A 27,500-nucleotide genomic window follows, 5' to 3' on the forward strand; every position below is an offset into this window, starting at 1 on the left:
GGGGGGGGGGGGGGGTGGACCTGTTGGAGTTTGATGCTGTGACGTCACCTTCATATTGAACCTGTCTTCAGACCGGTTGTGAAAACATCTGGAGACAGTTTCAAATCCTCGTTTTTTAGTTTTGATGCTGAATCTGATATATATAAATATAAAACATATATAACTGACGGATTTAAAAGAGTAAAGACTTGAAGGAGTTTGCAGATGAACAGTTTATAGGATGAGTAATTTTTTGTTATTCTAACTTGAACCTTCCAGTTGAAGAGCAGAGGATAGAAACAGAGGAAGTTGTGACGGAGAGAAAACAGAAGATGAAGAACATCTGAGGCTGGACGCTGCTCTCTCTCCCTCAGTAATAATTAAAGGGGCAGTGAAAGCTGAGCCGGGCGTCAGGGGGAAGTGCAACTCAGCACTTTGGGATTTCTCAAATTCAGCTGTTTACACACACCTTGACGCACACACACACACACAAACACACAGACACACAAACACACAGCTAACCGGCGGCCTCCAGAGTCGTCTGGTCCTTTTCCTCCGTCCGTTAGAATCCGAGCTTCTGAGCGTCTCAGCGTTTCTTCACAATCATGAAGAGCAGTCCACCATCTTGAAATCACACGAGTGTTTCATTCCACTCACGCTGATTGAAAACTTCTGCTGACGACCTGGAGACACAGATCTGCTCTGACATGTTCTGATGACATGTTCCTGGTTGTCACTTCAGTGAGGAGCCGTGCTGGTCTGAGTCCAGGAGACGACTCTGCTCTTCAGGATTCACCAGTGAACCTGGTGGAAGCACACGATGAAGAGCTCTTTCTTTAACATTGTGACGTTTTACTTGATTTCTCAGAGAATCATTCATTTATCTGATATTCACGGACTCAGATTTAAGTGTAATTTGGTGCAGATGTGAATTAAAATCGTGTTTTCATCAGGAGACTGTTTGGATTTGTCCCTGTAATGATGGTGTTGTGTTAGTGTTCTCACTCCCCCTCCACCACGTCAGACACAATGAGTTAGATGCTGTGATGCTGTGACGATGTGATCGTGCTTCACTTTTATCGGCTCCACACGGATCCAATAATTGTCTCCAGATGTCAATAACTGCAGAAGTTAATAACCTCAATAAAGAAAACGCCTGGAGCAGAAAACAAGTTTGATTCAGAACGTTCTTCATGTTTCCTGTCAACCAGAGCAAGGTGTGTGTGCTGAGTGTGTGTGAGCAGAGTGTGTGTGTTTGTGTGTGTGTGCGTGTGTGAGCAGAGTGTGTGTCCACGCCTGCAGGGGAAATCACTGTTCATACATAAACATCTGTCCTGTTTTTCATCACCACTATCTCACCCTCAGGCTGGATTACCTGTACATTAACATACTATCTGCCACTGTGTCTGTATTTACACACACACACACACACACACACACACACACACACACACACACACACACACATGTTTTCAAGGTGGCTCATAATTCGTGGAACATGTCTGTGATAATTAACCTTCAGGTGAAACAGTGTGTTATCATTAAACGTGCGGCGGAGCAGAACATTTAAATGACGACACACGTTGTCACATCTGCTTCCTGCTGAAAGTCACAGTGATGATTAAATACTGATCATGTTCTTTAAATATAAAACCTGAAGACAGAGACATGAACCGTCCTGGAGTCGTTCTGTGAGGACGTTTGAAAACCTCTGACTCAGCGTCTCTGGTCCTGTTCCTGTTAATCACTGGTTTCCAGTGACAGCTCCTCAGTGAGGAGACCACGAGGTTCCTCAGAACCAGCTGAACAGTTCTCATGTTCCTGAAGCTGGTGATCGTCTGTCCTCTGGGAAGTCAGAACATTTACTTCACAAAAGTTTCTAGTTTCTAAAAAACTATGATGATGAGATGTTTTCAGTTCAGAGCTCAAGCAAATCATAGAAGTGAATTCCAAAGGACTCAGGGGACAAGGTTCAGTCTCAGGGTCAGGATCCTTTCTGTGGACATGTCCTCAGGGGAGATTTAGGAGGAATGGACAGATGGATGAATGGATGGACAGATGGACAGGTGGACAGATGGAGAGGTGGACAGATGAATGAATGGATGGACATACATCCTGCCCTGACAGAACCTTGTCCCCAGCTCCAGGACGTGAGAGCGTCTCCTCCTGATGCAGCAGAATCATCGACTCAGAGCCAAACGTCTGTTTTCAGTGTTTCTTTCATCTGCCCTCAGAACCGATCCATAGACCCTCAGAACCGATCCATGGAGCCCAGCAGCCGGGAATAGAACCCGTTTGTTCTCCTATCCAGTATTTATTTAGAGAGCTCTCTACGCGGAAGCCTCCAGATCCTTCCTGTAGAGACATCTGCTCTGTCCTACAACTGCTCAGGATCTATAGAAACGTGTGAACTCAGTCTGTGTCCTCCCTCTGAGGTGTGGCTCCACTTGTCTGTAGCTGTTTATCTCTCATGAGGTTTTATTCAGCTCCTTAAGAGTGAATCAGCTGAAGCTCACCGGGAGACGAGGATCTCAGCTCGGGGGGGGGGGGGTTGCCAGAGTGTTCCTGGAGACGCCAGAGGACATGTCACGCTGCCTCTGAGCTGCTGTCTGCTGAGTGTTCACCTGCAGGATGAGGAGATGCTGCTGCTGGAGCAATCCACCTAATCCTCCGTCCAGGTCCTGGTGGAGGTGAGAAGAGAACTGCTCTGAGATCAGCTGCTGTGGAGTCGATGCATCAAGTCCACACTGAGCATCCTGGAGCCACTTCCAGAGTCAGGGTCGGATTTGTGTCAGAAGAAACACTTTACACACCCTCTGTTGGCTTCTCTGTAATAACAGAACGTATATTGACATCATTGTTACTCATGTGATGGAAAATAGTTTTCTGATCAATAGAAACCTCTCACACGTGCAGGAGGGGATTTTATTTTGAAGGAATCAGAGTCGGTCTAACACAAGGTCAACGACAAATAAGCTGATTCATCAGGATGTAAACAACACGTTATATGTCAAAGACACACACACACAGACACACACAGACACACACTCACACACACACACACACACACACACACACACACACAACCTGAAGCTGGGTCAGGGTTAATGTCATAAAATGTCACGAAAATACAACAAATATAAATTAAAACTTGAATTAATTAGTATCTTTCTAAACACACAAGGACGCCTGACAATACATCATGTGTAAATACAAGAGTAATTTAAAGTAAACGCAGGGTTTCATCAGATTAAACTCAGGAATGAGATTAGAATCAAAACAGAGAGAGTTAGATAAAGATCCATCAGAAAAACAACTCGTCTTTCAGATCAATGAGAATTTAAAAAATCATCCGATCGTCACGAAGAAAACTTCAGGTGAAAAGTTTCCTGTGAAAAGATTTATTCTCTGTGTGACGGTTATTATTCTGTTTCATCTTCAATTATTTCCTCTTCTTCATTCTTCTAGAGTCTGAATTGTTCTGCTGTTGAAAGGTTTTAATTAACTTCAGTCTGAGGTGATGGTTCTTATTACAGCTTCTGACAGACGTCTTCTCTTCTTTCACTGCTCAGCTGGAAAAATGTCAATTTGTCGTCATCTCACAGGAACACGATATTTGTCGAAGGCGACTAAAGTTTAGGTTGTAAAATCTTGACGGATGAAACCGGGATCTGAAGAGAATCTGAGCTCAGAGACAGAATCACAAACTGAGCTCATCCAGTGTTTGTCTCAGTGATTTACTGTCGTCCTCCCGGAGGCTTTTGTCTCTCGTCCTTGATGCATTAGAGAACAGAGGGAGCAGAGGCTGAGGAAACAGACCTCGGATCAGATTAAGACAAATCACCGTCTGACTGATCACAGTGGGAAAAGGATTCAAACTAAAAGATGGTGACTCGTGTTTCTCTGCCAAAAAACTGCAGTAAGAGAATCTGGTGTGGGTGGGGGGGGGGAATGTTTTCACACTGGTTCAGATGTTCATTTACACGTTTCAAAGGTCAAAGGTCACAGTGACCTCATGAGTCTGTTGAATATAAGTGACTGAATCTGCAGCGGTGGGTGGAGACAAACGGAGATTCTAGTTTCCTGTCTTCATGGAGGTATATCGTCATGTGTGTACCTAGCATTGTGTGTGTGTGTGCGTGTGTGTGACTGTGCGTGTGTGTGACTGTGTGTGTGTGTGTGTGTGTGCACTAGCTGAACATGTCTGTTTTGTGTTGTTCTCCAGGGGAAGAGTTTTACGAGACGTCTCCGTACGAGCCGATCCATTTCTCCGAGGAATACCGACACGCATCCATCATCTCAGGTACTGCTGCCGTGTGTGTGTGTCTGTGTGTGTGTCTGTGTGTGTGTGTGTGTGTGTGTGTGTGTGTGTCTGTGTGTGTGTGTGTGTGTGAAGCCATACTTTCATGAAAACCTTTTTTCCTTCTTGAGTTTGTCTGAGCCACAACACATTTCTCATCTTTAAAGGTCAGAGACAATAAACGTCACTTCCCTGTTTTACATCAGAGACGTGAAGCCCCCCCGGTCCTTCTGCAGCTGATCCCCAGTCAGATCCAAGGGACACACACAAAGATCCCACAATGCTGAGGTGTCGCTTACACTCGAGTATCGTTCTCCTCTATTTGTAGCTCAAAGCGTTTCTTCACTGCTCATCTCGCTCGTCCTGAAAGAACAGCAAGTCATTACTGAAGTGTTGGATTGTGTAGTCAGTGTTTGTGAAGCAGCAGCAGGTTGTTGGTCCGACTCGTTCAAACAGGAACATGTGGGAACATCAGGCGAGGGGCGGAGCCTGTAGAGCAGCAGGGGCGGAGCCTGTAGAGCAGCAGGAGGCGGGACATGACGTATAAACTCTGCTGAGGAAAGATCAGTGTTGTTGTTTACAGCTCGTCCACACCGGCGTCGGCCCTCATCACCAGAAGATCTGGAATCTCCTCGTGTTTCCAAGTGGACGTCTTCGTCTTCTACGTGTCCGGCTCCTCTTCTTCATCCTGAGATGTTTGTGTTCTTCAGGTTTCATGTCTGTCACGTGTTAGAAACCTCATAGGAACTTGTGAGGAACCCGTCAGGAACATGTGAGGAACATGTGAGGAACATGTCAAGTCTTCAGTTCTGATCTCTTCTTTTATTTAATTTTCCTGTTGAAGAATCTTGGATTTTGTGTTTTCTATTAGAGAAACACTCTCCCACAGATCCACTGAGGTGATAGAGCGTCTGAACCTCATCGTGTTTCACTACATTTCACTCGTTCACCCGTCTGATCCTCAGCCTCCATCACTCCATCAGCAGCCCTCTGATTGGTCACAGCACAGTGGACCTGCTGCACAACACACACACACACACACACACACACACACACACTCACTCCGACTCTGTGTCGCATTCACACATGTTTCTGAGGAGTGTTTAAATGTCAGAAGCCCCGAGCAATACATCGTCATTTACACTGTGTTTGTGTGTGTGTGTGTGTGTCTGTCTTAGTGTTTGTGTGTGTGTGTGTGTGTGTGTGTGTGCGTGTGTGTGTGTTTGTTTGTGTGTCTGTGTATGTGGTCAAACAGCTGTGAAATAGACTCGCAGCTCTGTAAATTGGGTTCTGCTCTGTCAGATTAACACAACACAAGTACAAACATGGTCAAAGCAGGAGAGCTGCAACCAATGCAACTTCAAAAGCACTTTCTCACTCTCTCTCCTCTGTGTTGGTGTCTCTCTTCAACACACACACACACACACACACACACACACACACACACACACACACACAAACCCACACACACACCATCAGAGTGTGGCCGTGCAGGTGGTGTGTAACATTTCAATTATTTCCAATATCCCACCTACAACACCTTCAGAAAACATGACATCAATCACCACACATACAATATGCAGGACTGGAGGTGTGTGTGTGTGTTTGTGTGTTTGTGTGGGTGCGACAGTCAGTGTGCGACAGTCAGTGTGCGACAGTCAGTGTGCGACAGTCAGTGTGCGACAGTCAGTGTGGCTCTCACATCACCGGTCGACTGCGATCTGAAAGCATGATGTGAAGATCCACAGTCAAAGTCGCAAGGATCGGCCTGTGTGTGTGTCTGTGTGTGTGTGTGTGTGTATGTGTGTGTGTGTGTGTGTGTGTGTGTGTGTGTCTGTGTGTGTGTGTGTGTTGGAGGGAGAGATAAGAGGATAATACAGAAGTGTGTTAAATAGCAGTGGCAGAAGAAAGAGCAGTGGAACATTAAAGTATGTTTCAGACAAGAGTGCAGCAAATTGATTGGAGGCAAAGGCTCTGCGTGACAGTGTTGACTGTGTGATGTGGTGTGTGTGTGTGTGTGTGTCTGTGTGTGTGTGTGTTTGTCTGTGTGTGTGTGTGTGTGTGTGTTTTCATGGCTTCCAAAGTAGCAGTGAAAACATTTCACTTATAATGAAGCGAACGATGTGTATAAACAAATAAGAGCAGCAGTTAAAGCTGCAGGTTTCTCTTCACAGCTGGATTCTAACCACAAGTTCCTCCTGTTGCCAGCAGGTGGTGCTGTGATTATGTAGAGTTTTGGTAAATATGGTCACGCCAGGTCATCAAACAAGTTATCTCATTAGTGGAACTTCCTGTTTGGGGATACGCCCACGGGATGTTGAAGGAAAACTTACGATGAGCTCAACTTCTACTGATGAAACGTGAATGTGCTGCAGGGCGGCACCTCAGGGGGCGCTAGTGAGTCAGTTGGGTGAAAGCCTTTTCACGCATTCATTTCTCGCACATCTGAATTTTGTGCAAAGTTTCAGCAAAGATTAAACATCGTTTGAAATATGCAATTTATTGGGATGAGAAAAAATAATGATTCTTTGAATTTCAGTCACTGATTAATTAATATACACAGGATCATAAACATATATGATTATAATTTATTGTTCATATCAAGGAAGTTCTGGGTTCAGATTCTGTAAATGGCAAAAACAGACGAGTCATAAAAAACTCAGCAGGGAAACTTTAATGTTGACATTTAAATATCACTGAAATATTTAACGTCTTTCTGTCTCGATTGATTTTCTTGAATGTGGAGATTTTTGTTTCTTAATCACACACGAGCACTTTACTGCTGATGACCCTCATCAACACCTCCCATCAATCTCCTGCTTTTACTGCTCCATCATATGAGGAGAGGAGGAGGGGAGGAGGGGAGAGGAGGAGGGGAGGAGGAGAGGAGAGGAGGAGGGGAGGGGAGGAGGAGGGGAGGAGGGGAGGAGGAGGGGAGGAGGAAGAGGAAGAGGAAGAGGAAGAGGAAGGATGAGGGAAGGGGAGGATGGGAGAGGAGAGGAGGAGGAAGAGTTAAGATGAGGAGAATCAAGAAAACAGGAAAGGAGGAGAGGAAATGTGAGATGCAGCGTTTAGACTTTGGTGTAAACATCAAGTCTCAAGTCGAGTCTCCTCCTGCAGCCTCACTCCCTCACTCAGCTCCTCGACTCAGTGTCAGAGTCTGTCGCTCAACCAGCAACTGACAGTGTAGCACATGGTCAGTGTAACACAACTGACAGTGTAGCGCATGGTCAGTGTAACACAACTGACAGTGTAGCACATGGTCAGTGTAACACAACTGAGACGCGTTCACACCTTCGAGCTTCAGTCTGGAAATCTCCTTCTGTCGTAACTGAGATCAAACTGTGTGACGTCTCCTCCTGGAATCTGAAGGTCTGGAGAGTCCTTCTGACTTCCTGCTTCTTCTTAATTCAACTGTAGTGGTCTGGATGAGGATCAGCACTGGGATCAGCACTGGGATCAGCACTGGGATCAGCACTGGGATCAGCACTGGGATCCGCACTGGGATCAGCACTGGGATCAGCACTGGGATCAGCACTGGGATCAGCACTGGGATCAGGAGATTCAGTGATTGATTTATTACTCATTAGATGCATAAACGTTAACACAAAAAATCTACAAATACAAAGGAGCCTTTGTTGTTTTTACACATTGACGTTAAACACTTGTTGATTTACATGTTGACATGTGTGTTAGATTGTTTGTGTTCTTTATTACCGATTAGATTAGTGTCTGGATTGGATTACATGAGATTACAGATTAGATTAGATTAGATTCCAGATGTTTCCAGATCTGCTCTTTCTGGATGTTTCAGTGTTCTTCTCAGCAGAGTGAGCGGCAGGCTCCTCCTCCACCGCCTCCAGTTCTTCTTCGCGTCTTCCCTCGTTCTTTTCTTTTTCTCGTCTCCTTGTCACAACGTGCCCCCCCCCGACACCTCCCCACCTCTCTTCCGTGATTCTCCTTCTCTCTTTCTCCCCCTCGCACGCCCTCTTCCTCCCTGCAGTTCTCTTTTTGACCTTGTAAGATCAGGTCTCATCGTGTGTGTGTGTGTGTGTGTGTGTGTGTGTGTGTATGTGTGTGTTTGTGTGTGTGTGTGTTTGTGAGTGTGTATGTATAAGCGTGTGATGGAGAGCGGACTCTGGAGCACAGAGCATTTTAATAAAACATCATGTGAGTGAGGGGTTTGTGTGTGTGTGTGCGTGTGTGTGTGCGTGTGTGTGTTTTGTGTGTGTGTGTGTGCGTGTGTGTGTGTTTTGTGTGTGTGTGTGTGTGTGTGTGCGTGTTGTGTGTGTAGACCCCAGGGCAGAGCTTTGTGTGTGTGTATCCTGTTGAGGTTGTGTATGAGGAAGATAACAGGACAACCTAGGGCATCTCTCTAATTGGCCCGCTCTCCTGCCCCGGATACTTTCTCTCTTTCTCTCTATATATATCTGTTCTCATTCAAACGCTGCTCTGCTGCTTCTTCTTCCTCTTCTTCTTCTTCTTCTCCTTTTTCCTCTTCCTCCTCTTCTTCTGTCCGAGGTGGAGCGAGCCAGGCTAAGTATTAAAGACGAGGGCAGGAGGCGCGGACGCCTCCGGTTGAGACGGTTAAACACCGACACTGAGTCTAATGACAGACCGAGGCCGAAGGATCCACCAACACGTGCACCTCCTCAGTTCAGATGGTTTCCACGTGCACTGACCCGAGTCTCTGATGGAGAGAAACATATTTTTATAACACATTCTAAGTCTGAGTTTCTTAGAACGAGTCATTGATGATTGAACTTCAGACTGAACCTGGAGGATTCGGTGAAGCAGACCTGGTCCTCCTCACCAGCAGCAGAACAACACGTCTGGATCAGTCGTCTCAGTTGTTTCACTGATGAGAGTATTTCAGCTGAGAGCAGAGGAAGCTCCTGACAGGAGGAGAGATGAAGTAACAGCAGCCTCATGTTCCTGCAGGACGAGCGGAACATTCTCATTCTCCACGTCCCAGCAGAGCTTTGAAGTGAGAGAACGAGCACGAGGATTTAACTGCGTCTGTCCAGAAATCTAAATGAAGGAATCTCTGCACTGCTGAGAACTTGTTATGCAGAACGTTTGAGGACTTCCTCAGGGAACAACCAGGCTCCTGCAGATCCTGGTGGAGACTCGTGGTCTCCACCAGAATGAGGAGGTGACGTCCAGTCGGCCTGGATGTAGGTCTTGGATCTGCAGTTCAGTCTCTGAGGAGCTCTCACCTCCTCACTGTTACTGATCGTGTGAAATGAGACGAGTTCCCAGCGCTCGTCCTTAAACACAGTAAATAAAGATGGACGACATGACACCTCCCTCAAGGTGAAGCCAATGTGTTTCGATCGCCCCCTAGTGGCTGGCTAGGACATAAACACTGCCTCCTCCATGTTAGCAGATGGATCATGCATCCAACTAAAACAAATACTCAAAGTAGAAGTTTACTTATCAACAAAGCAACTGACAACACGCCGCCGTCTACAAACCAATCAGTGACAAGTACAGGGAGAACATCTACAAACCAATCAGTGACAAGTACAGGTAGAACATCTACAAACCAATCAGTGAGCAGTACAGGGAGAACATCTACAAACCAATCAGTGACCAGTACAGGTAGAACAATAGCTCCCTTGCAGCCCTGGAGGAGGAGGAGGAGCAGGAAGTGGGACCCAATTACGTATGTATGTATGTGTGTGTGTGTGTTTGTGTGTATGTGTGTGTGCGTGTGTGTGTGTGGTGCCCTGCCATCATACATCCGTGGTTTAGGAAAAACATGTTTCATTAGAGCGGACTCTGTCAGTGATAATAAAACACTACAGTGTGTTTCTCATGTTATGAACTGTACATGAGAGACAGAGAGAGAGAGAGAGAGAGAGAGAGAGAGAGAGAGAGAGAGAGAGAGAGAGAGTTCAGTCAGAATAAGCTGTAAGGTTATCTGCAGGGGAAACAACATAGTGTGAAGCTCTAACTACTGATACTGCAGACGACACACACACACACACACACACACACACACACACACACACACACACACACACACACACACACACACCCTTGTATGTAAGTGGAAGTGACATCACAGACGGAGGTGATGACAGCTCAGTGGTGGCCTCCCTGTCACCTCCCTCTCCGTCTCTCCGTTCCCTCTGATGAGCTGCAGGACTTCAGGGAACCGACGAGGAGCAGAGGGAGGAGCCTCTGCTTCACGGGCCTGAGGTTTCCAGATGTTCACGTAACCTCCTGGTCCAGAAGCTCCAGGTTTCTGTCTCAGTCTCAGTCTCTAGTTTCAAGTCTTCTTCAAACAGCTGATGTTCATTTAGTGAATTATGATCATTGAGAGTCAAACAGAACATAAAGCACCAGATGGGTTGGGGGGGGGGGGGGGTACCACAGTGTGATTGACTGCTAGTACCGTCCAATGGGTGCAGGAGGCAGGTGTATGGGGGCGTGTCCTCTAGCTCTCAGTCAGGCTCCACCCCCCAAACAGAACTTACTCAGTGAAATGTCACCATGAGAAAATTAAAGGGCTTTTCAAAGTAAAGGTTACAGACGTCTCTGCCATCAGACAAGTTTAATTGAATGTGTTGGATCAGTGGTGTCCACACGTGAGTGTGTGTGTGTGTGTGTGTGTGTGTGTGTGTGTGTGTGTGTGTGTGTGTGTGTGTGTGTGTGTCTGGAGGGTCAGACAACATGTCATGTGTATTAGAGCAGCAGCAGAGTCACAGACGCTTTGTTTCTTATGTTACTGAGGAGCTTTGTTGTGGAGTTTCAGTCCAGCAGAGTTAAACATCTTCTTTCTGAAAGTTTTGAACGAGGAACTTTCATCTCACGCTGCTCAGGATCAAAGGACACATTTCTGTCTTTGAAGAAACCATGTGTCAGTCGTTCCTCCTGAATTCACACGTCAGTCCACAGAAATGATTAAGTTCTCAGCTCGTCTGGAGGAGACTCCCAGAAACCTGAGACCATCTTTCTGGTTGTGTAGTCATCACTGTGAGACAGTGATTGTGTCTTCGGACACAGGGACAGGTCCTCAGCTGTGAGGACCTGTCCCTGTGACCGGACCAAGTTTCTGTCCACGCCTCAAAACGTCTTTAAATCTTTTCTCTTCTTCTCAGATTCGTCCTTGTCGAAGATGAGCCCCTGCTCTGAGGCGGGGGAAACCCTGTAACCCCTGCCTGGACGCGGCGAAGGCGTGCAACCTCAACGAGACGTGCAAGCGTCTGCGATCTGCCTACAACTCCATCTGCAGCAAGGCCACGCCCCCGCAGGCCTCCTTGGCCAATCAGGAGCCGTGCAGCCGGAAAAGGTGTCAGAAGGTGGGTGGAGCTACATGTTTAAACTAAAGCCACTGAACATCCAATCAGAGCCTGTCTTTTAAACGTGTCTGTGGTTGAACATGTAAATGACGGTTCAGGTTCTCCGTGTTGTTCTGCGTCTCAGGCTCTGCGGCAGTTCTTCGAGCGGGTTCCGTGGGAGCTGAGTTACCCGCTGCTGTTCTGCTCGTGTCCCGACCAGGCGTGTGCCGAGCGGCGCCGCCGCACCATCGTGCCGTCCTGCTCCCACCAGGAGAGGCACCGGCCCGGCTGCCTGGAGCTGAGACACACCTGCCGCTCGGACGCCCTCTGCAGGTGAGCAGCCAGGCCCTCAGCAGCTAATCAGACGAGAGGGCGACCCGCTGTGGGGGGGGGGGGGGGGGGGGCGGAAGCTTGAGCTCGTGTCACTGATTGTCCTCCAGCGAGAGAGGGAACCAATCAGGGAAATCAGCTGCTCAAGGGTCTAATTTGAAATCTGGAGACACTTGGGTCAAAATTACATGTTTGATTGATAACGTCTGGTTTTAAAGGTTAGAGGAGCTTTGAGTGGAGGAAGTGAATGTGTCACACACACACAGACACACACACACACACATCCTCTCTGGTCCCCGTCGGAGTGGAGCAGGGATGATTGATTGATTGATTGACTCTCCTTGGATAAATGTGATACATGTGAACCCAGTGATGGAGGAAGAGGTTCGTTCAGACGATGTAGACGAGGAGATCAGAAACTGTGAGGACGTGAAGAACCTTGAGTCAAACCTCTGAAGCAGCAACACGTTGACGTCTCAGAAGAAAAGCTGAAGAGACCAGAGGAACGTATAGTTTGTGTGAAAGTCTTTGTGTCACTCACATCGTTTCACTGCCTCAGTTTGTTGCTGCCTCACATCTTCTGTATGTCGCTCCTCAGCTTCAGGGTCGAGGTCACGTGATGTTCTGAATCTTTTCTCTGAACCTGAACATCTTCAGTAATTAGAGCGACGAGTGAAAAGAGGCTTTTCTTCCTCTCAGTGATTCTTCTGTGTCTCGCACCTTGAGAGAAAACAGCTTTCATTGGTTCTTTAAATTCTCTGAGGCGTTGATCAGGAAGAGAAAACCCACACGCTGCTGCTGCTGTGTGTACGTGTGTGTGTGTGTGTGTGTGTGTGTGTGTGTGTGTGTGTGTGAAACAGACCCACCAGTTTACAGGAGCAGTTCACTTGTTTCTCGTCTGATGTGAACACACACAACAACACAACCTGCTGTGTTATCAGTTCAACACAATGAAGCGGTTTCAACGATCACTCCTTGTCTGTGATTGGCCGCTGGTGTGTGTGAGTTGTTGTTGGTTGTGCGACATCGCTTTGTGTTTCCTGCTGAGCGTCTCTCTGGGCGAGTGCGTGTGACTTACAGAAGAAAAGAGATAAATCAATAACGTTAACACAGATGAGCAGCAGAGCCCGCCCACCGTCAACCCACCGACCAATCAGCAGGTCGCCCCCCCCCTCAGTCAGTCCACAGATTTAGTTTCACGGAGCATGAACGAGGTTTAATTGTCTGTAAAAGGCAAAGTAGACTCGTCCTTCTGGCTTCAGCCTCCATTAACCTCAGCCGGCAGAGAAGCATAATCACAGGACTCCCGCCGGTCGTCTGGTCCCGCCGGCCTCGGAGGGCCCCCCCCCCCCCGCTGAGCACCGGGAGGAAGTGGCTGCTCGGGGACCGCTTTGATTGACAGGACGGGTAATTAAATGTGCTCTTTGCCACATCAGAAACCCACAGAGAGCTGGAGACGGGTTTTGGACCGAGACTCTTTTCAGATCACACGTACGGTTCCTTTCCGGTGAGAACCAGAGGAATCAGCTGCTCGGAGGAAATCTACAATCGAACAGGATGAAAGATTAGAATCAAGAGAATAGAATTTAATCTGTTTGTTTGAATTCAACTTCTCAACAGAAGAAGACAAACTGGAGCCAGTTTCACAGCTTCTATCTGAAGCTTTACATGTTTTCATTTAAATACAAAACTGACTAAACACATTCTAGTTTTCCCATGCGTTGAATTTGTTAAAATAACATTTAGATTCTAATGAAGCTCTGATTGCAAGAAGCTTCCTTCCTTCCTTCCTTCCTTCCTTCCTTCCTTCCTTCCTTCCTTCCTTCCTTCCTTCCTTCCTTCCTTCCTTCCTTTCTTCCTTCCTTCCTTCCTTCCATTCTAAGAAGCCAGAGAAACTCCACACAGACCAAACCATGATGAACAAAGACCCTTGTTGTAAGACGACCAGTGACACAGCACCACCGTGCCACCTTCCTGCTGGTTTCAATATAATGAATTTAAGACATTTTAAGATGAGAGCAAAGTGATTTCAGATCAATTTCATGTCCAAACGTGAGAAAGTGTGAAGGACACGAATCACCAGTCCATCATCCTCTCGGGTCAGAGGTCCCGGGCTAGATTAGGACCCAAAAGCTGTCCCCAGCTCGTCCTCCTGAGACGCAGCTCGTCCTCCTGAGACGCAGCTCGTCCTCCTGAGACGCAGCTCGTCCTCCTGAGACGCAGCTCGTCCTCCGGAGACGCAGCTCGTCCTCCGGAGACGCAGCCCGTCCTCCTGAGACGCAGCCCGTCCTCAGCTCGTCCTCCTGAGACGCAGCTCGTCCTCCTGAGACGCAGCTCGTCCTCCGGAGACGCAGCTCGTCCTCCTGAGACGCAGCTCGTCCTCCGGAGACGCAGCTCGTCCTCCGGAGACGCAGCTCGTCCTCAGGAGACGCAGCTCGTCCTCCGGAGACGCAGCCCGTCCTCCGGAGACGCAGCCCGTCCTCAGGAGCCCCAGCTCGTCCTCCTGAGACGCAGCTCGTCCTCAGGAGACGCAGCTCGTCCTCCGGAGACGCAGCCCGTCCTCCTGAGACGCAGCCCGTCCTCCTGAGACGCAGCTCGTCCTCCTGAGACGCAGCTCGTCCTCCTGAGACGCAGCTCGTCCTCAGGAGACGCAGCTCGTCCTCCGGAGACGCAGCCCGTCCTCAGGAGCCCCAGCTCATCCTCCTGAGACGCAGCTCGTCCTCCTGAGACGCAGCTCGTCCTCAGGAGACGCAGCTCGTCCTCCGGAGACGCAGCTCGTCCTCCTGAGACGCAGCTCGTCCTCCGGAGACGCAGCTCGTCCTCCTGAGACGCAGCTCGTCCTCCGGAGACGCAGCTCGTCCTCCGGAGACGCAGCCCGTCCTCCAGCTCAGGGGGTCGCACCGAGGTCGGGATTCTCGTGATGTGAGAATGAAACTAAGAAGACTGAAGTTATTAGACCTGCTTGTTTTATGAATTGAGAACAGAAACATTCACAACCTTCATGTTGGTTGACGCAGACTTCAGCTCCGGATCCTAATTACAGATGATCTGAATCCACACAGGACGATTATAACCTGAGGTTGAATTCACCGGAACTCCGACAGGACGAGGAAGATGAAAGAAAGTGAAGAATTTCTGCAGCAGCTGATCTGCACTTTATTAAAATCACAGAGAGGACGATGCTCGGCTAATCGTGATTGAATAACCTCCTCCCCTGTGGAACGTCTCCTGTCTGGACTCCAGAAGACGTTTGAAGGACGAGAGATTTGCTGTTAAAGTTTTGAGTTGCAGGAGAAACGTGTTCTGAATGTTTTCTCTGCCTGTTAAAGATCCTGCAGTCGCCAGGCTGCACATTTACATATCACACAAACTCCATGTTAGCAAACGGGACATGGACCAAAGTGAAATATCAAGGTAGATGGTTTCTGTCACTTCAGCTCGTTCCTCTCTCTGATGTTTGTTCAAGTTTCTGATAAGTTTGGTTTGAATCAGTTGTTTGATGATATAGAAACAAACTGAGGCGTCATGAGTGAGACTGACTCCTGATTGGTGGAGAGTGTTTGTGGGCGGGACCTTGATTCCAAGGCTCCAGGATCACTACTGCACCGACTCTGACATCATCACCACCAGGTGGCAGTGTTCATAGACGAGATGTTGGATCTTTATTTTCGGTCTAATTGACGCTGGGTCTGAATATGTGACTGTTTGTTGTGATTTGGAGACGTTCTCCATCAACCAGATGTTTTCAGTTTTATATCCTGGACAAATATAAACCTCAGTGATTAGTGTGAACTGACCCTTTAAAGCTTCAGCAGCCTGAGACACAAACTTCTCACAGAGTCCTCAGCGGCGTCGGGACACGTCTGGCGGATGTGAGGATTTGTCAGGCTCCTCGTGACCCGGTCACACCGAGCGCTCCTGCACTAATGACACTGTGTGTGTATGCAAACACACACGCCCGCTCGCCCAGCCGTGCTGAGCTAAACTGCTTCTCCAGAGCCGCCAGCAGCTGAGTGGTGTTTTTAAGACGAGGAAGCCAATCTCACCACCGCATCGCTCCATTACACGGTCAGTGAGGTGAGGTGGTGGCGTGATGGAAGTAGCTGCCTCCTCTCTGGAGGTCACAGAGGACGACGGCAACGCAACACACCCGCTCACTGACTGCCACTGTGTGTGTGTGTGTGTGTGTGTGTGAGGTTACACAAAAGTATTCATCTCATTTCCTCCGTGCTCGTCTGAATGTGTCCGGCTGGTTTACAGGAGCGAGGGATGAGTCTTTGAGGGGAAGTAAAGGAAGAGAACCCCCCCGAGGAGGAGGAGGAGGAGGAGGAGGAAGTAATGGAGGCAGAGGAGCAACCGAGGGAGACGTCTCCTGATGGCGGAAGCTCATAAACTATGATAATATGTAAATATGCAAATGAGCAGTCCCACTCAGGGACTGTTAATTAAAGGAAACATCAGGACAAAAGAAAGCAGCTAATCACCACACACACACACACACACACACACACACACACACAGAGGTTAAACAAACTGCTTCAGTGTAGAAATGTTTTTCATGCGTTTCTCTGAAGAATGAATCTGATCTTGGATCTGAACCCTGGAGACAAAGTATCTCACAAGCTGGAGTCAGAACAAAGTGCAGACCTCAGATCAGCTGCTGCGTCGACAGGAAACAAAATCCACACATTTCAATAAGACTCTTTTTTTCCTGACCAGTGAATGACTCGTCTCCATACTCACTGACTCCGCCCCCTGCTGACATCACACGATCACCTCCAGCAACTAATTACATCGCAGAGATTGATCACGTGACAGGAAGTTGGAATCTAACTTCTCTCCGCTCTGGAATCATCTGGTGAACGAGCATCAAATGATTGATGACATGTTTTCTGAATATGATCACACAACCATTTAAAACCATAGGTTTCTATCAGCAACACTTATGATATTAGAATTAAACTAAATATGATGAAGATGTTGTTTTACTTCACGTTCACAGTTATCGTGCTTCAAGAGCCTGGAGAGTTGAATCAGTGTCGTGTTGGAGGAGCGACGAGGTTTGACGAGCACCTCCCCTCCAGTCCTCCATGGACTGGAGGGGAGGTGCTGGAGGGGAGGTGCTGGAGGGGAGGTGCTGGAGGGGAGGTGCTGGTGGATGTTGGGGAGGAGCAGGTCGTTAAAAACTGCAGGATCCATTCAGAGGTCTCATGGGGGGGGGGGGGACATGTTGAGGATATGGAGACGAGCTGCAGAAGACTGGACTCAAACACGAGCCTGCAGCTGTTCCATGTTCACGTCCACCTCCCCCTGCTGTAGAAACTTGAGTGGAGAACCTCGGAGCTTCACTGAGAGAGGTTTGGTTTTGGTGCTGGAGTCGATCTGAGCGTCTGGAATCAGAGGAAACGCGTCGGGTCAGAGAGAGTACAGAACATCTCCCGTCTCTCAGCCTGTGACTAGTGGGATGAATCTCTAACGAGCCCTGAGGGGAGAGGAGGAGCTCAGGCAGGATTTCATCTGCTGGTTTCATCTGCTGGTTTCATCTGCTGGTTTCTGAGGCGGCGGATTGACCCACTCAGATATCTGAGCTCCTCCGACCTTCATCTGTCACCGGGTCTCAATTAAAGAGCAAAGATACGTCTCGTTTTCTATCAGCGCTTCTGTGAGATATTTAATCAACTTCTCCAACTGGTTCAGATTCTGAATCTGCTCCCAGTTTGCAGGAGCTGGTTTCACACCGACTTTACTGGTCTGCAGCGCAACACCAGAGTCACACCAGAGTCAGGCTGCAGGACAGAAGGACAGGCTGGAGGACAGAAGGACAGGCTGCAGGACAGAAGGACAGTTTAAAGGACAGAAGGACAGTTTGTAGGACAGAAGGACAGGCTGTAGGACAGAAGGACAGGCTACAGGACAGAAGGACAGGCTGCAGGACAGAAGGACAGGCTGTAGGACAGAAGGACAGTCTGGAGGACAGAAGGACAGTTTGTAGAACAGAAGGACAGGCTGCAGGACAGAAGGACAGGCTGTAGGACAGAAGGACAGTTTGTAGGACAGAAGGACAGGCTGCAGGACAGAAGGACAGGCTGTAGGACAGAAGGACAGTTTGTAGGACAGAAGGACAGGCTGCAGGACAGAAGGACAGGCTGTAGGACAGAAGGACAGGCTGCAGGACAGAAGGACAGGCTGCAGGACAGAAAGACAGGCTGCAGGACAGAAGGACAGTTTAAAGGACAGAAGGACAGTTCGTAGGACAGAAGGACAGACTGTAGGACAGAAGGACAGACTGTAGGACAGAAGGACAGGCTGTAGGACAGAAGGACAGGCTACAGGACAGAAGGACAGGCTGCAGGACAGAAGGACAGGCTGTAGGACAGAAGGACAGTCTGGAGGACAGAAGGACAGTTTGTAGAACAGAAGGACAGGCTGCAGGACAGAAGGACAGGCTGTAGGACAGAAGGACAGTTTGTAGGACAGAAGGACAGGCTGCAGGACAGAAGGACAGGCTGTAGGACAGAAGGACAGTCTGGAGGACAGAAGGACAGGCTGCAGGACAGAAGGAGCTGAAGGTCAGAAGGACAGTCTGGAGGACAGAAGGACAGGCTGTAGGACAGAAGGACAGTCTGGAGGACATGGCGAGTTCTGTCCCTTTAACTCCGTCACGTGAAAACCCTTCTTTTAAAACAACACCTGAAAAACATGGACACAGCTCCACAGCGTCTGAGTCACTGCCTCACACTGTAATCTACCCTGACACACTAACGGGGAAGGTGTCACTGAGTGTGTCTGTGTGTATGTGTGTGTGTGTGTGTCACGTAGACAAACACAAAGCGAGAGAGCAACTGGAGGAAAATGTGCGTTTGTCGCTGTGGATTATGGTCTTTGTCTCCGTCTTTTGTCCAGAGCCGACTTCAACGGCAGGATTACTCAAATAGGCCAACGCCCAACTAAACACACACAAACACAGACACACACACACACAAACACACACACACTGACCTCCTTGTGAAAGTCAAATGCACAATGCTCCGTCCTGTCGAGTTAAATCATCTTCTGCAGTCGACAGACAAGAAACACACAAACATTTTCACATATGCATGTGTGTCAAACACACACACACACACACACACACACACACACACACACACACATACACGCTCTCTCTCTCTCTCTGGGAACCTTATATTCATCCCTGCAGACTAAAGGTAACCCCTCATATCCACAAAGTTACCTCTCATCTTGACCAGTGGGGCGATGACAGAACCTCTCGTGAGTCCACCAGTCGGGTGTTGAGTCTGAACCTCCGGACTCTGGGACGTGACCTCGTTTGTTTTGTGTGTTTCAGATCTCGACTCGCTGATTTCCACATGAACTGCCAGATGACGCCTCACACGGCCACCAGCTGTCCTCACGACAACTACCACGGCTGCCTCATGTCCTACGTGGGCCTCATCGGTCAGTCGATCCCATCTCGGCTCAAACATTCAGTTTTTATGATGTTTTATGTGTAGATGTGAAAATAGGCTCGTTAGCAGCTTTTAAAAAACATTTGTTATGTTTCTTTCTGAATCAAATGATCATTAAATCTGTAACATCGACAGAGACACAAGAAGAATCCCCTCAGAAGACGGGAATAAAACTGATCTGATGATTTTATGAGGAAAATATTTAGTATTAAACGTTTAAACATCACAAAGGACGTTTCATTAAATGTGCAGTTAACAGACTTTTCTTTAATTTGACTGAATGTGAAGTTAATGCTGATTTTCAGGTGACTCACTGTTTCTCTGATTCGATTCCCAATATGCAAAACATAAAAATCCTTTTCACGTTTCTTCTTGGTTAATCTCCGTTCTAATTCTTATTCCTCTCTCTCTCTCTCTCTCTCTCTCTCTCTCTCTCTCGCTCTGTCTCTCTCTCTCTCGCTCTGTCTCTCTCTCTCTGTCTCTCTCTCTCGCTCTGTCCCTCTCTCTCTCTCTCTCTCTCTCACTCTGTCTCGCTCTGTCTCTCGCTCTCTCGCTCTGTCCCTCTCTCTCTCTCGCTCTGTCTCTCTCGCTCTGTCTCTCTCTCTCTCTGTCCCTCTCTCTCTGTCTCTCGCTCTGTCTCTTTCTCTCTCTGTCTCTCTCTCTCTTTGTCCCTCTCTCTCGCTCTGTCTCTCTCGCTCTGTCCCTCACTCTCGCTCTCTCTCTCTCGCTCTGTCCCTCTCTCTCTCTGTCTCTCTCTCTGTCTCTCTCTCTCTCTCTCTGTCCCGCTCTCTCTCTCTCTCTGTCTCTCTCTCTCTGTCTCTCTATGTCACTCTCTGTCTCTCTCTCTCTCTGTCCCTCTCTCTCGCTCTGTCTCTCTCTGTCCCTCTCTCTCTCGCTCTGTCCCTCTCTCTCTCTGTCCCTCTCTCTCTCTCTCTCTCTCTCTCTCTCTGTCTCTCTCTCTCTGTCCCTCTCTCTCTCTCTCTCTCTCGCTCTGTCCCTCTCTCTCTCTGTCCCTCTCTCTCTCTCTCTGTCTCTCTCGCTCTGTCTCTCTCTCTCTGTCTCTCTCGCTCTGTCTCTCTCTCTCTGTCCCTCTCTCTCTCTGTCTCTCTCTCTCTGTCCCTCTCTCTCTCCCCCTCTCTCTGTCCCTCTCTCTATCTCTGTCCCTCTCTCTCTCTGTCCCTCTCTCTCCCTCTCTCTCTCTGTCCCTCTCTCTCTGTCCCTCTCTCTCTCTCTCTCTCCCCCTCTCTCTGTCCCTCTCTCTCTCTCTCTCTCTCTCTCTCTCTGTCCCCTCTCTCTCTCTCTCTCTCTCTCGCTCTGTCTCAGGCTCTGACGTGACACCGAACTACAGCGACAGCAGTCCTTCTAACATCACTCTCAGCCTGTGGTGCACCTGCAGGGGAACAGGAAGTGAGGAGCGAGAGTGTGAGGCCTTCCACCGCGACTTCACACACAACGCCTGCCTCAGTGAGTGTGTGTGTGTGTGTGTGTGTGTGTGTGTTGTGGTTGTGTTACTGACACACAAACACGTGGGGATTAAGTGTATGAAGACAGATCAGCAGATTAGAAACAGGCTAAGTCAGAGTTGAACTGGAGGCAGCAGGTTATTGGTTTAACTGAAGATTATTTTTAATTTAAATCCTGCAGAAATGTTCATAATGTGGAGAAAATCATTATGTAAATGAGTTAACGATACTCCAGCAGATCTGTTTGTGCAGCTCTGGTAATTACAGAGACACGAAGTCAAATGAGTTTAATGAGTTGTGTAATTTGAGTGTTAGCAGCTTTTTAAAGGCTCTGATTCTGATGATCACAGAAAACGCCATCCAGTCGTTTGGGTACGGCTCCGAGGGCGGGACTCCTCCAGTGGCCGAGCCCACGTCCACCTTCTTCCCCCCCGCCCAGCCGCCAATCATCTCCAAACCGGCTCCCGCTCTGCACGGCAGCGCCACCAAGCCCATGGACAGTGCGTGTGTGTTCTCCACCTGTGCCAACCTGCAGGTGAGTCTGTCCACGAGTGTCTGTTCCGTTAGTTTCAGTTTCATGGACCTTGTTGTTTTCTGGGTGTTGGTGTTTCACAGTGTTTTCTTCATGAGACAGAATCGAGGCGTTTCGACTTCTTTAATGTCTCCCACATGTCGTCCCACCTGAAAGCTTTGAAGCGTTTCATCTTCTCCTCTCTGTCGGTAACAAGTCGATGAAACAACGGTTTTGTTCCACATCACGAAGCTGCAGACAAACACCGAGCTGAACAGATTCATGTGCTCTTCTTCACCTTCACACACATTAACGTCCTCCTGCCTGAAACCTGGGGACGTGGAAACACATCCATTAAACACCGAGGAGGTGAGAGGCCAATGTGAGCGTCTATCCATTATGGAAGAGATGAATTATACAACGATTCCACCTATAATGTGACTGGATCTACTTTTATTAAACAGTTGCATTTTTTAACTCTCATGCACAGTTCATGTTCTCATATTCATATACACCTGGAAATATTTACAACAAGTTCTGATGATGAGGTTAATGATGAGGAATAATGAAAACTGCATTTAGGAATGATTATAATAATCCTCATTAAGACCAGATCTGCTGGTGTCTTCTGGATGAAGATGGTGCAGGAGGACGAGTGTCAATACTCTTCATCACAGAAACATAAACGTGACCTTTCACCTCACATCTCCATCAGTTATAATAAGTCTTCTCCAACTGAGCTTATCAGCAACTTATCAATTTACAGTCAAGGTTTTTTTTCGATGTGGGAGTTTCACTGATAACAAGGTTCACTGCAGACTGTTGGTTTTATTATTTAAAAAATGTTCCAGTCAGAGAGCAGAGGCCATATCACAGACTCCTTCAGAGGAAAGTTAAAAAATCAAAAAGTTGAAAAAGTTGGTAGCAGGTCGAACTGGAACTGATCCTCAAAGTGCATCTGAGAGAAGAACCAGAGAAACTCAGACGCTGATTATTCTTCTGTGTGAGTTGTTGAAGAGACGAGAAGGCGTCACATTCAATCTGATCACTTGAATCTGCTTGATTTGTCATCATCTGGTATAAATGATGTGATGTTGTCATGATTAGTAAAACCTCACAGCGCTGAGTGAAGGTGGATCCTGGGTTCGATGGAGTCTTATCATAACTTCCTGTCCTCTGAGGTCTCACTCTGCTGCTGGAGACAGACAGAGTCCTGTTGACCAGTTGGGTCTCTGTGTGGCCGTCAGCTGGTGGGTTCACATCCCAGAGGAGGAGGATTCTGGTTTATTGTGACAAATGTTCACAATTTAGCTCCAGTGACAAAAGCTCTGGTCGGGTTCATGGAGCGATACGGCAGAGTTCTGTCTGTCAGCACTTTTCAACAGCGTCTCTAAACACTGGGAATGTGCAGGCGAGCGGTTCAGTAAATATGAAACCAGTGTGGCGTGGTCAGAGAGGGAAGTGACATCAGAGAGGAGCAGATTAAGAAGAGGACAGTCGCTCTGGATGCTCTTTATTACCTGGTGCAGGCGTTTTCCTCTGTGAATGGTAATCAGCTTTCTGAAGCACATGAGTATAGTGATCACTTGTGTGTGAGCTCTGCTGAGCAGCAGCTTTACAGACCTGCAGAGGCGTCCGGTGTCACAGGAGGTTACTGCAGCAGCAGTCAATATGATAATGATTCAGACGCACTATAACAACCTGCTCTATGTGCACAGCCATGCATATTTCTGGATTGCACTTGTGTATTTCGTGGGGAAGTGACAATGATCCGACACGCGGCGCCCCCCCCTCACTGGAAAGAGTTTTCTTCTTCCTCGTCGAGCGATAAGATCTGATTGGCTCTCCCACCCAGGCAACGGGAGGAGATATGCTAATGAGGCACCAACAAAGAGGCTGATGGAAGACGCAGATAAATGATGCTGTGTGTGTGTGTGTGTGTGTGTGTGTGTGTGTGTGTGTGTCTCTGTTGACTCTGCTGCTCTGCATCTCAATGACCTCCGTGACTCTCGTCCTTCTTGCTGAAACAACAGGTCTGTTTCTGGAGTCTCATTAAGTGACTGATCTCCTGAGCGGGTCACATCTCTAATGATCTCACAGGTTCACATCCTGACAACACTTTGAATTATTTATACTTCACTTCTGAGGAATCAGCGTTTTTCTTTACGCACATCTCTACATACTATAATACCCATGAGGCCCGGCTGCAGATGCCCTGAGAAGAAGCTTCAGTGGATGAATGCACCAGCTTCATCAGACACGTGAAGGTGGCACTTTGTCATGAGTTTGATCCGTGAGCTTCAGCTCCACGTTAGCAGAGTAAAGACAAAGTGAAGCTTGTTGATTGGACGAGTCAACAATCAGAGAATGAGGAGGTGACAGGACGAAGCTTCAGACCATCACAGAGTTTTAACACACGGGACCAGATGGTGAAGATCTCTTGTTGGTCTGAAGGTCTTCAGCTCTACCTTGATAATAACCTGCCGACCAGCAGCAGAAGATAGGGACGTGTCCTCAGCTGTGTCCTTTAGACACTGTTGACCATTTAATATCATTGACTGAGCTGGACTCCATTGGTTCACGTCCTTTTTGCAAAACCAGCTGTTTTGTTGTTTATTGGTAGTTCCCTATAACCAGGCTAAGTAGACGACCTCTGTTCAGCTCGGCTCAGACACGACTTCGATCTCTTCACTCAAAACATCTGAAAGTTTAAATCTAAAGATTCCATCAACTGAGCAAAGAAGTGAAGAGGGAGGTTGAAAGTGTGAGCGTAGTTATTCTTTAAAGTCTCAGAGAGAAGTCAGAATCTTTGTGTTATTATTGACTCAGTTTATGCTCCGACTGTTAAAATCCGAGGATAAATGAATAAAGGTCGAGACGACAGATGCACTCATTTGTTCAGCGCCTGAAAAGAGAAAGAGAAGAATGTGTTTGATCGTCTGAACGCAGGCGGAGGAGGAGCAGCTGGTCGGTCTCAGTTCTGTGGATGTGTGTGAGTGGCAGCTTGGTGATGGAGAGTCACAGAGACTCCTCCTCTCTAACGGGTCCATGAGCTGAACGTGGTTGTTTCACCTTGTTTTACAGGACGGAGGTCAGAAGTGTGGTCCCCTCTGATGAGTACGAGTGTGAAGAGGTGAGCAGCTTGGATTTCACACCTCTCTGTGCTCCACTCTTTAAAATCTCATTACTGAAATCACACACATGGGGGGGGGGGGGGGGGGGGGGACATGTGAGGAACATCTCCTTCAGGTCTGAGGACAATAAAATATGTGATATCACAGTCGTAGAGATTGATCAGTTTTTCTTTATTTATACAAAGAAAACTTTGGTAGAAAATAACTGTAAACTGTTGTTAAATGTATAAATAATCCCTCTCCCTCCCTCTCTCTCCCTCCCCCCCCCCCCCCCCCCCCCCCCCCCCAGTCTCTGCTGGCTCAGGAGTCAATCGACTCTCAGGACTCCTCAGGTCGAAGAGCAGCAGCAGCCACCACTCAGCTCCACTCCTCCTCCACGTCTCTGTGACTGTGTCCGTCCTGCCAACGCTCCTACTCTGCATCTCATTAATGTGAACTGAAGCACACACACAACACACACACACACACACACACAGACACACACACACACACTCCTCTCTCACACACACACACATTCAAAGTCCTAAAATGGCAAGACCCCATGAAAGTCACGTGACTCGGCGCCGCTCGCTTCAGGAAAATGTCAAACGGGAGAACGTCCAAACAACAACGGCCCTTTTTGAGGAGAAGGAAATACTCTGGAGGACGTTCAGATCCGCTGTCCACACAAACACACACACACACACACACACGCACACGATGAAGAAGGAGAATGGAGGAAGAGGAGGCCAGGCTGTGGACTCTGAGAGACGGACAGAGACAGATGAATGAGAGGAGACACTCAGGATCTCACGTCTCTGCCAGCGCTCGCTGTCTGGAGGGTTCGTGTGCTTTCTCGTTCCGACTCACTTCCTCTGGCTTCTCCTGGATCTGAGACAACTGGGCTGAGAAGCAAAGGGACTTTGGCTCAAGCACAAAACCTCACACACACACACACACACACACAGACACACACACAGACACACACACACACAACAGGTCTTAAAGTCAGCGGCCCGAGAGAGAGAGACGGATCCTCCCACAGTGTTTGTCCACCTCTCTGTGGCAACACAACTACACACGTACCAAGCACAGACACACACATGCACACACACACACCGTCAACCTCCCCTTAGACCTCGTTAGCGGGTAAACAGGGTCCACACACACACACACACTCCCACACTCCCACACACACGCACACGCACGCACGCACACGCACACAGACACACACACACAGACACACACTCATGCTGTTCACCAGTGTGCTTTTTGCGGGTCTTTATCTTGGATTTTGTTTTGTCCACCTTCTGTATAAACTTTATTTAATGTGGAATATGAAAAGACCAAGAGTCTCAATGAAAGAGTGTAGATTTCACTTCATTCTGTTGTAAAGTTGTGTGAGTGAGTCCTCTGTGAGTGTGTGTGTGTGTGTGTGTGTGTGTGTGTGTGTGTGTGTGTGTGTGTGTGTGTGTGTGTGTGTGTGAGGATTTGACTCTTATAAGCAACTGAAACCATATTGTGAACGTGTATCACTACTGACTGCTTGATGTCTACAGATCCTGTCGTTGATTAAACCCTGAAAACTCGACTCTGTTCTTCATCACATCTTGAAAACTTCTCTTCTTTCACGTCTTCAACACAAATCACAAATAATGTGTTTTATCTGTGAGCGTCTCCTTGTCTCTGAAGATCCTTTCATCCTCGTGTCTTAGTTTAAAATGGAACTTCACATCAGCCGGTGTTTTATTCTTTACTCTGAACATGAAGCCTGAACGTTTCTCTTCTTCCTCATGTGACGTTTCAAGAGGAAACTGTCCGAGACCGTTTGTCTCATATTAAGAGACGGAGACGGAGAGCACCAGTATAACATGGTGCTCTACAGAGACTGGTGCATTATGGGTCGTTAGGAGCCTTAATTCTCGGGCTGCCCAGTGTTTTCTGTTCATTTAGAGGGAGTCTCTCAGAGTTAAGGTCAATCTATCCTCTGTCTGAACTCATTAGTCAAACATGCAGCTCGACCAGTTCGGAAATCAAACGCATTTCCTCAGAATCCAAACTGGAGGAAAGAGACAAAGAGGTCGTCCAGTTTAATCTGAACGAGTGAAAACGAGTCTTCATAACGTCTCCTGACTTCTGAGCAGACGAGAGTCAGAACCGTCACAGAGGATGAGCTCCGACAGACGGACACATGCAAATTCAAACTGAGTGTTATCCAAAAAAATAAAAGTAGAAATCGGCTCAAGCCAAAAGACAGAAAAGGCACAAAGCCAGAAAGTGAAGGAGAGATGGAGTGACCTGTGGAGGATCCCTCAGGACCGAGCTTCACTCAGCAGCTCATCTCCATGTCACCAGCAGCTTGTTGCTCTAAAAGCTGAATCAACAACCCAGGACAGAAGAAGAGGAGAACTCCACCAGCAGCAGCTTCACCTGATGAACCCTGACTTCCAGCAGGAGGAGGAGAGATAGAGCTGCTGAGAGGAGCAGGTCAAAACTCCAAACACATGTTTTACAGCCCTAAAATGAAAAGGAAAACCAAATGATCACTGAGAGCAGATTACCTCATCACTATCACCAAGATGTTTAAACAGCATTAATAAAGGAACGACTCTGTCCCAAGCTTTTTGATGCATTTAAACTGTTGATCACTGGTTCCTCTGTAGAGGTCCTTTAAACCCTGTCAGGAGCTTCTAGGTCTTCATCTGAGGAGGAACAGATCAGAGGAGCAGCTCACAAACAACCAGCTGCTGCGTCTGAATGAAATGTTTGTGATGTGGTGAATCGGCTCCTGACGTTGGCAGCTGATCTGTGTTTACACAGGTTTGATAGAAAATGAAACTTTGAGTTTGAGGCCGTGTGGAAGCAGGAGCTGAAGCACAGGGAGCTGGGGGGCAGAGGTGCTCGGAGACATGGACACGTGAGGATCCGTCTCTCAGGTGGGACAGACGTTAACTGTCAAAAGGACATCACAGATATTCTTACTGTCACAAAGTCACTGGACATTAAATCTTTAGTCTTAACCTCGTAGAACATCGTGTGAAGTCTGTTT

At 48.0% G+C, this 27,500-nt stretch overlaps 1 protein-coding gene across 1 annotated transcript in view; it reads left to right on the plus strand.

Moving 5' to 3' along the window:
- gfra2b (GDNF family receptor alpha 2b) overlaps window positions 1-24,931 on the plus strand; it is a 39,118-nt gene extending 14,187 nt beyond the window's left edge. The window contains 10 exon segments of the mRNA XM_053411394.1: window positions 4,205-4,282; window positions 11,389-11,426; window positions 11,428-11,589; window positions 11,714-11,901; window positions 19,244-19,353; window positions 20,688-20,828; window positions 21,178-21,362; window positions 24,423-24,440; window positions 24,442-24,471; window positions 24,762-24,931. Of these exon segments, the coding sequence (XP_053267369.1) occupies window positions 4,205-4,282; window positions 11,389-11,426; window positions 11,428-11,589; window positions 11,714-11,901; window positions 19,244-19,353; window positions 20,688-20,828; window positions 21,178-21,362; window positions 24,423-24,440; window positions 24,442-24,471; window positions 24,762-24,860 (1,049 nt within the window). The 3' untranslated portion in view covers window positions 24,861-24,931.
- The last annotated feature ends 2,569 nt before the right edge of the window (window positions 24,932-27,500 follow it).

The sequence above is a fragment of the Pleuronectes platessa genome, chromosome 19 (assembly GCF_947347685.1).
Source record: "Pleuronectes platessa chromosome 19, fPlePla1.1, whole genome shotgun sequence".
Lineage (NCBI taxonomy): Eukaryota > Metazoa > Chordata > Actinopteri > Pleuronectiformes > Pleuronectidae > Pleuronectes > Pleuronectes platessa.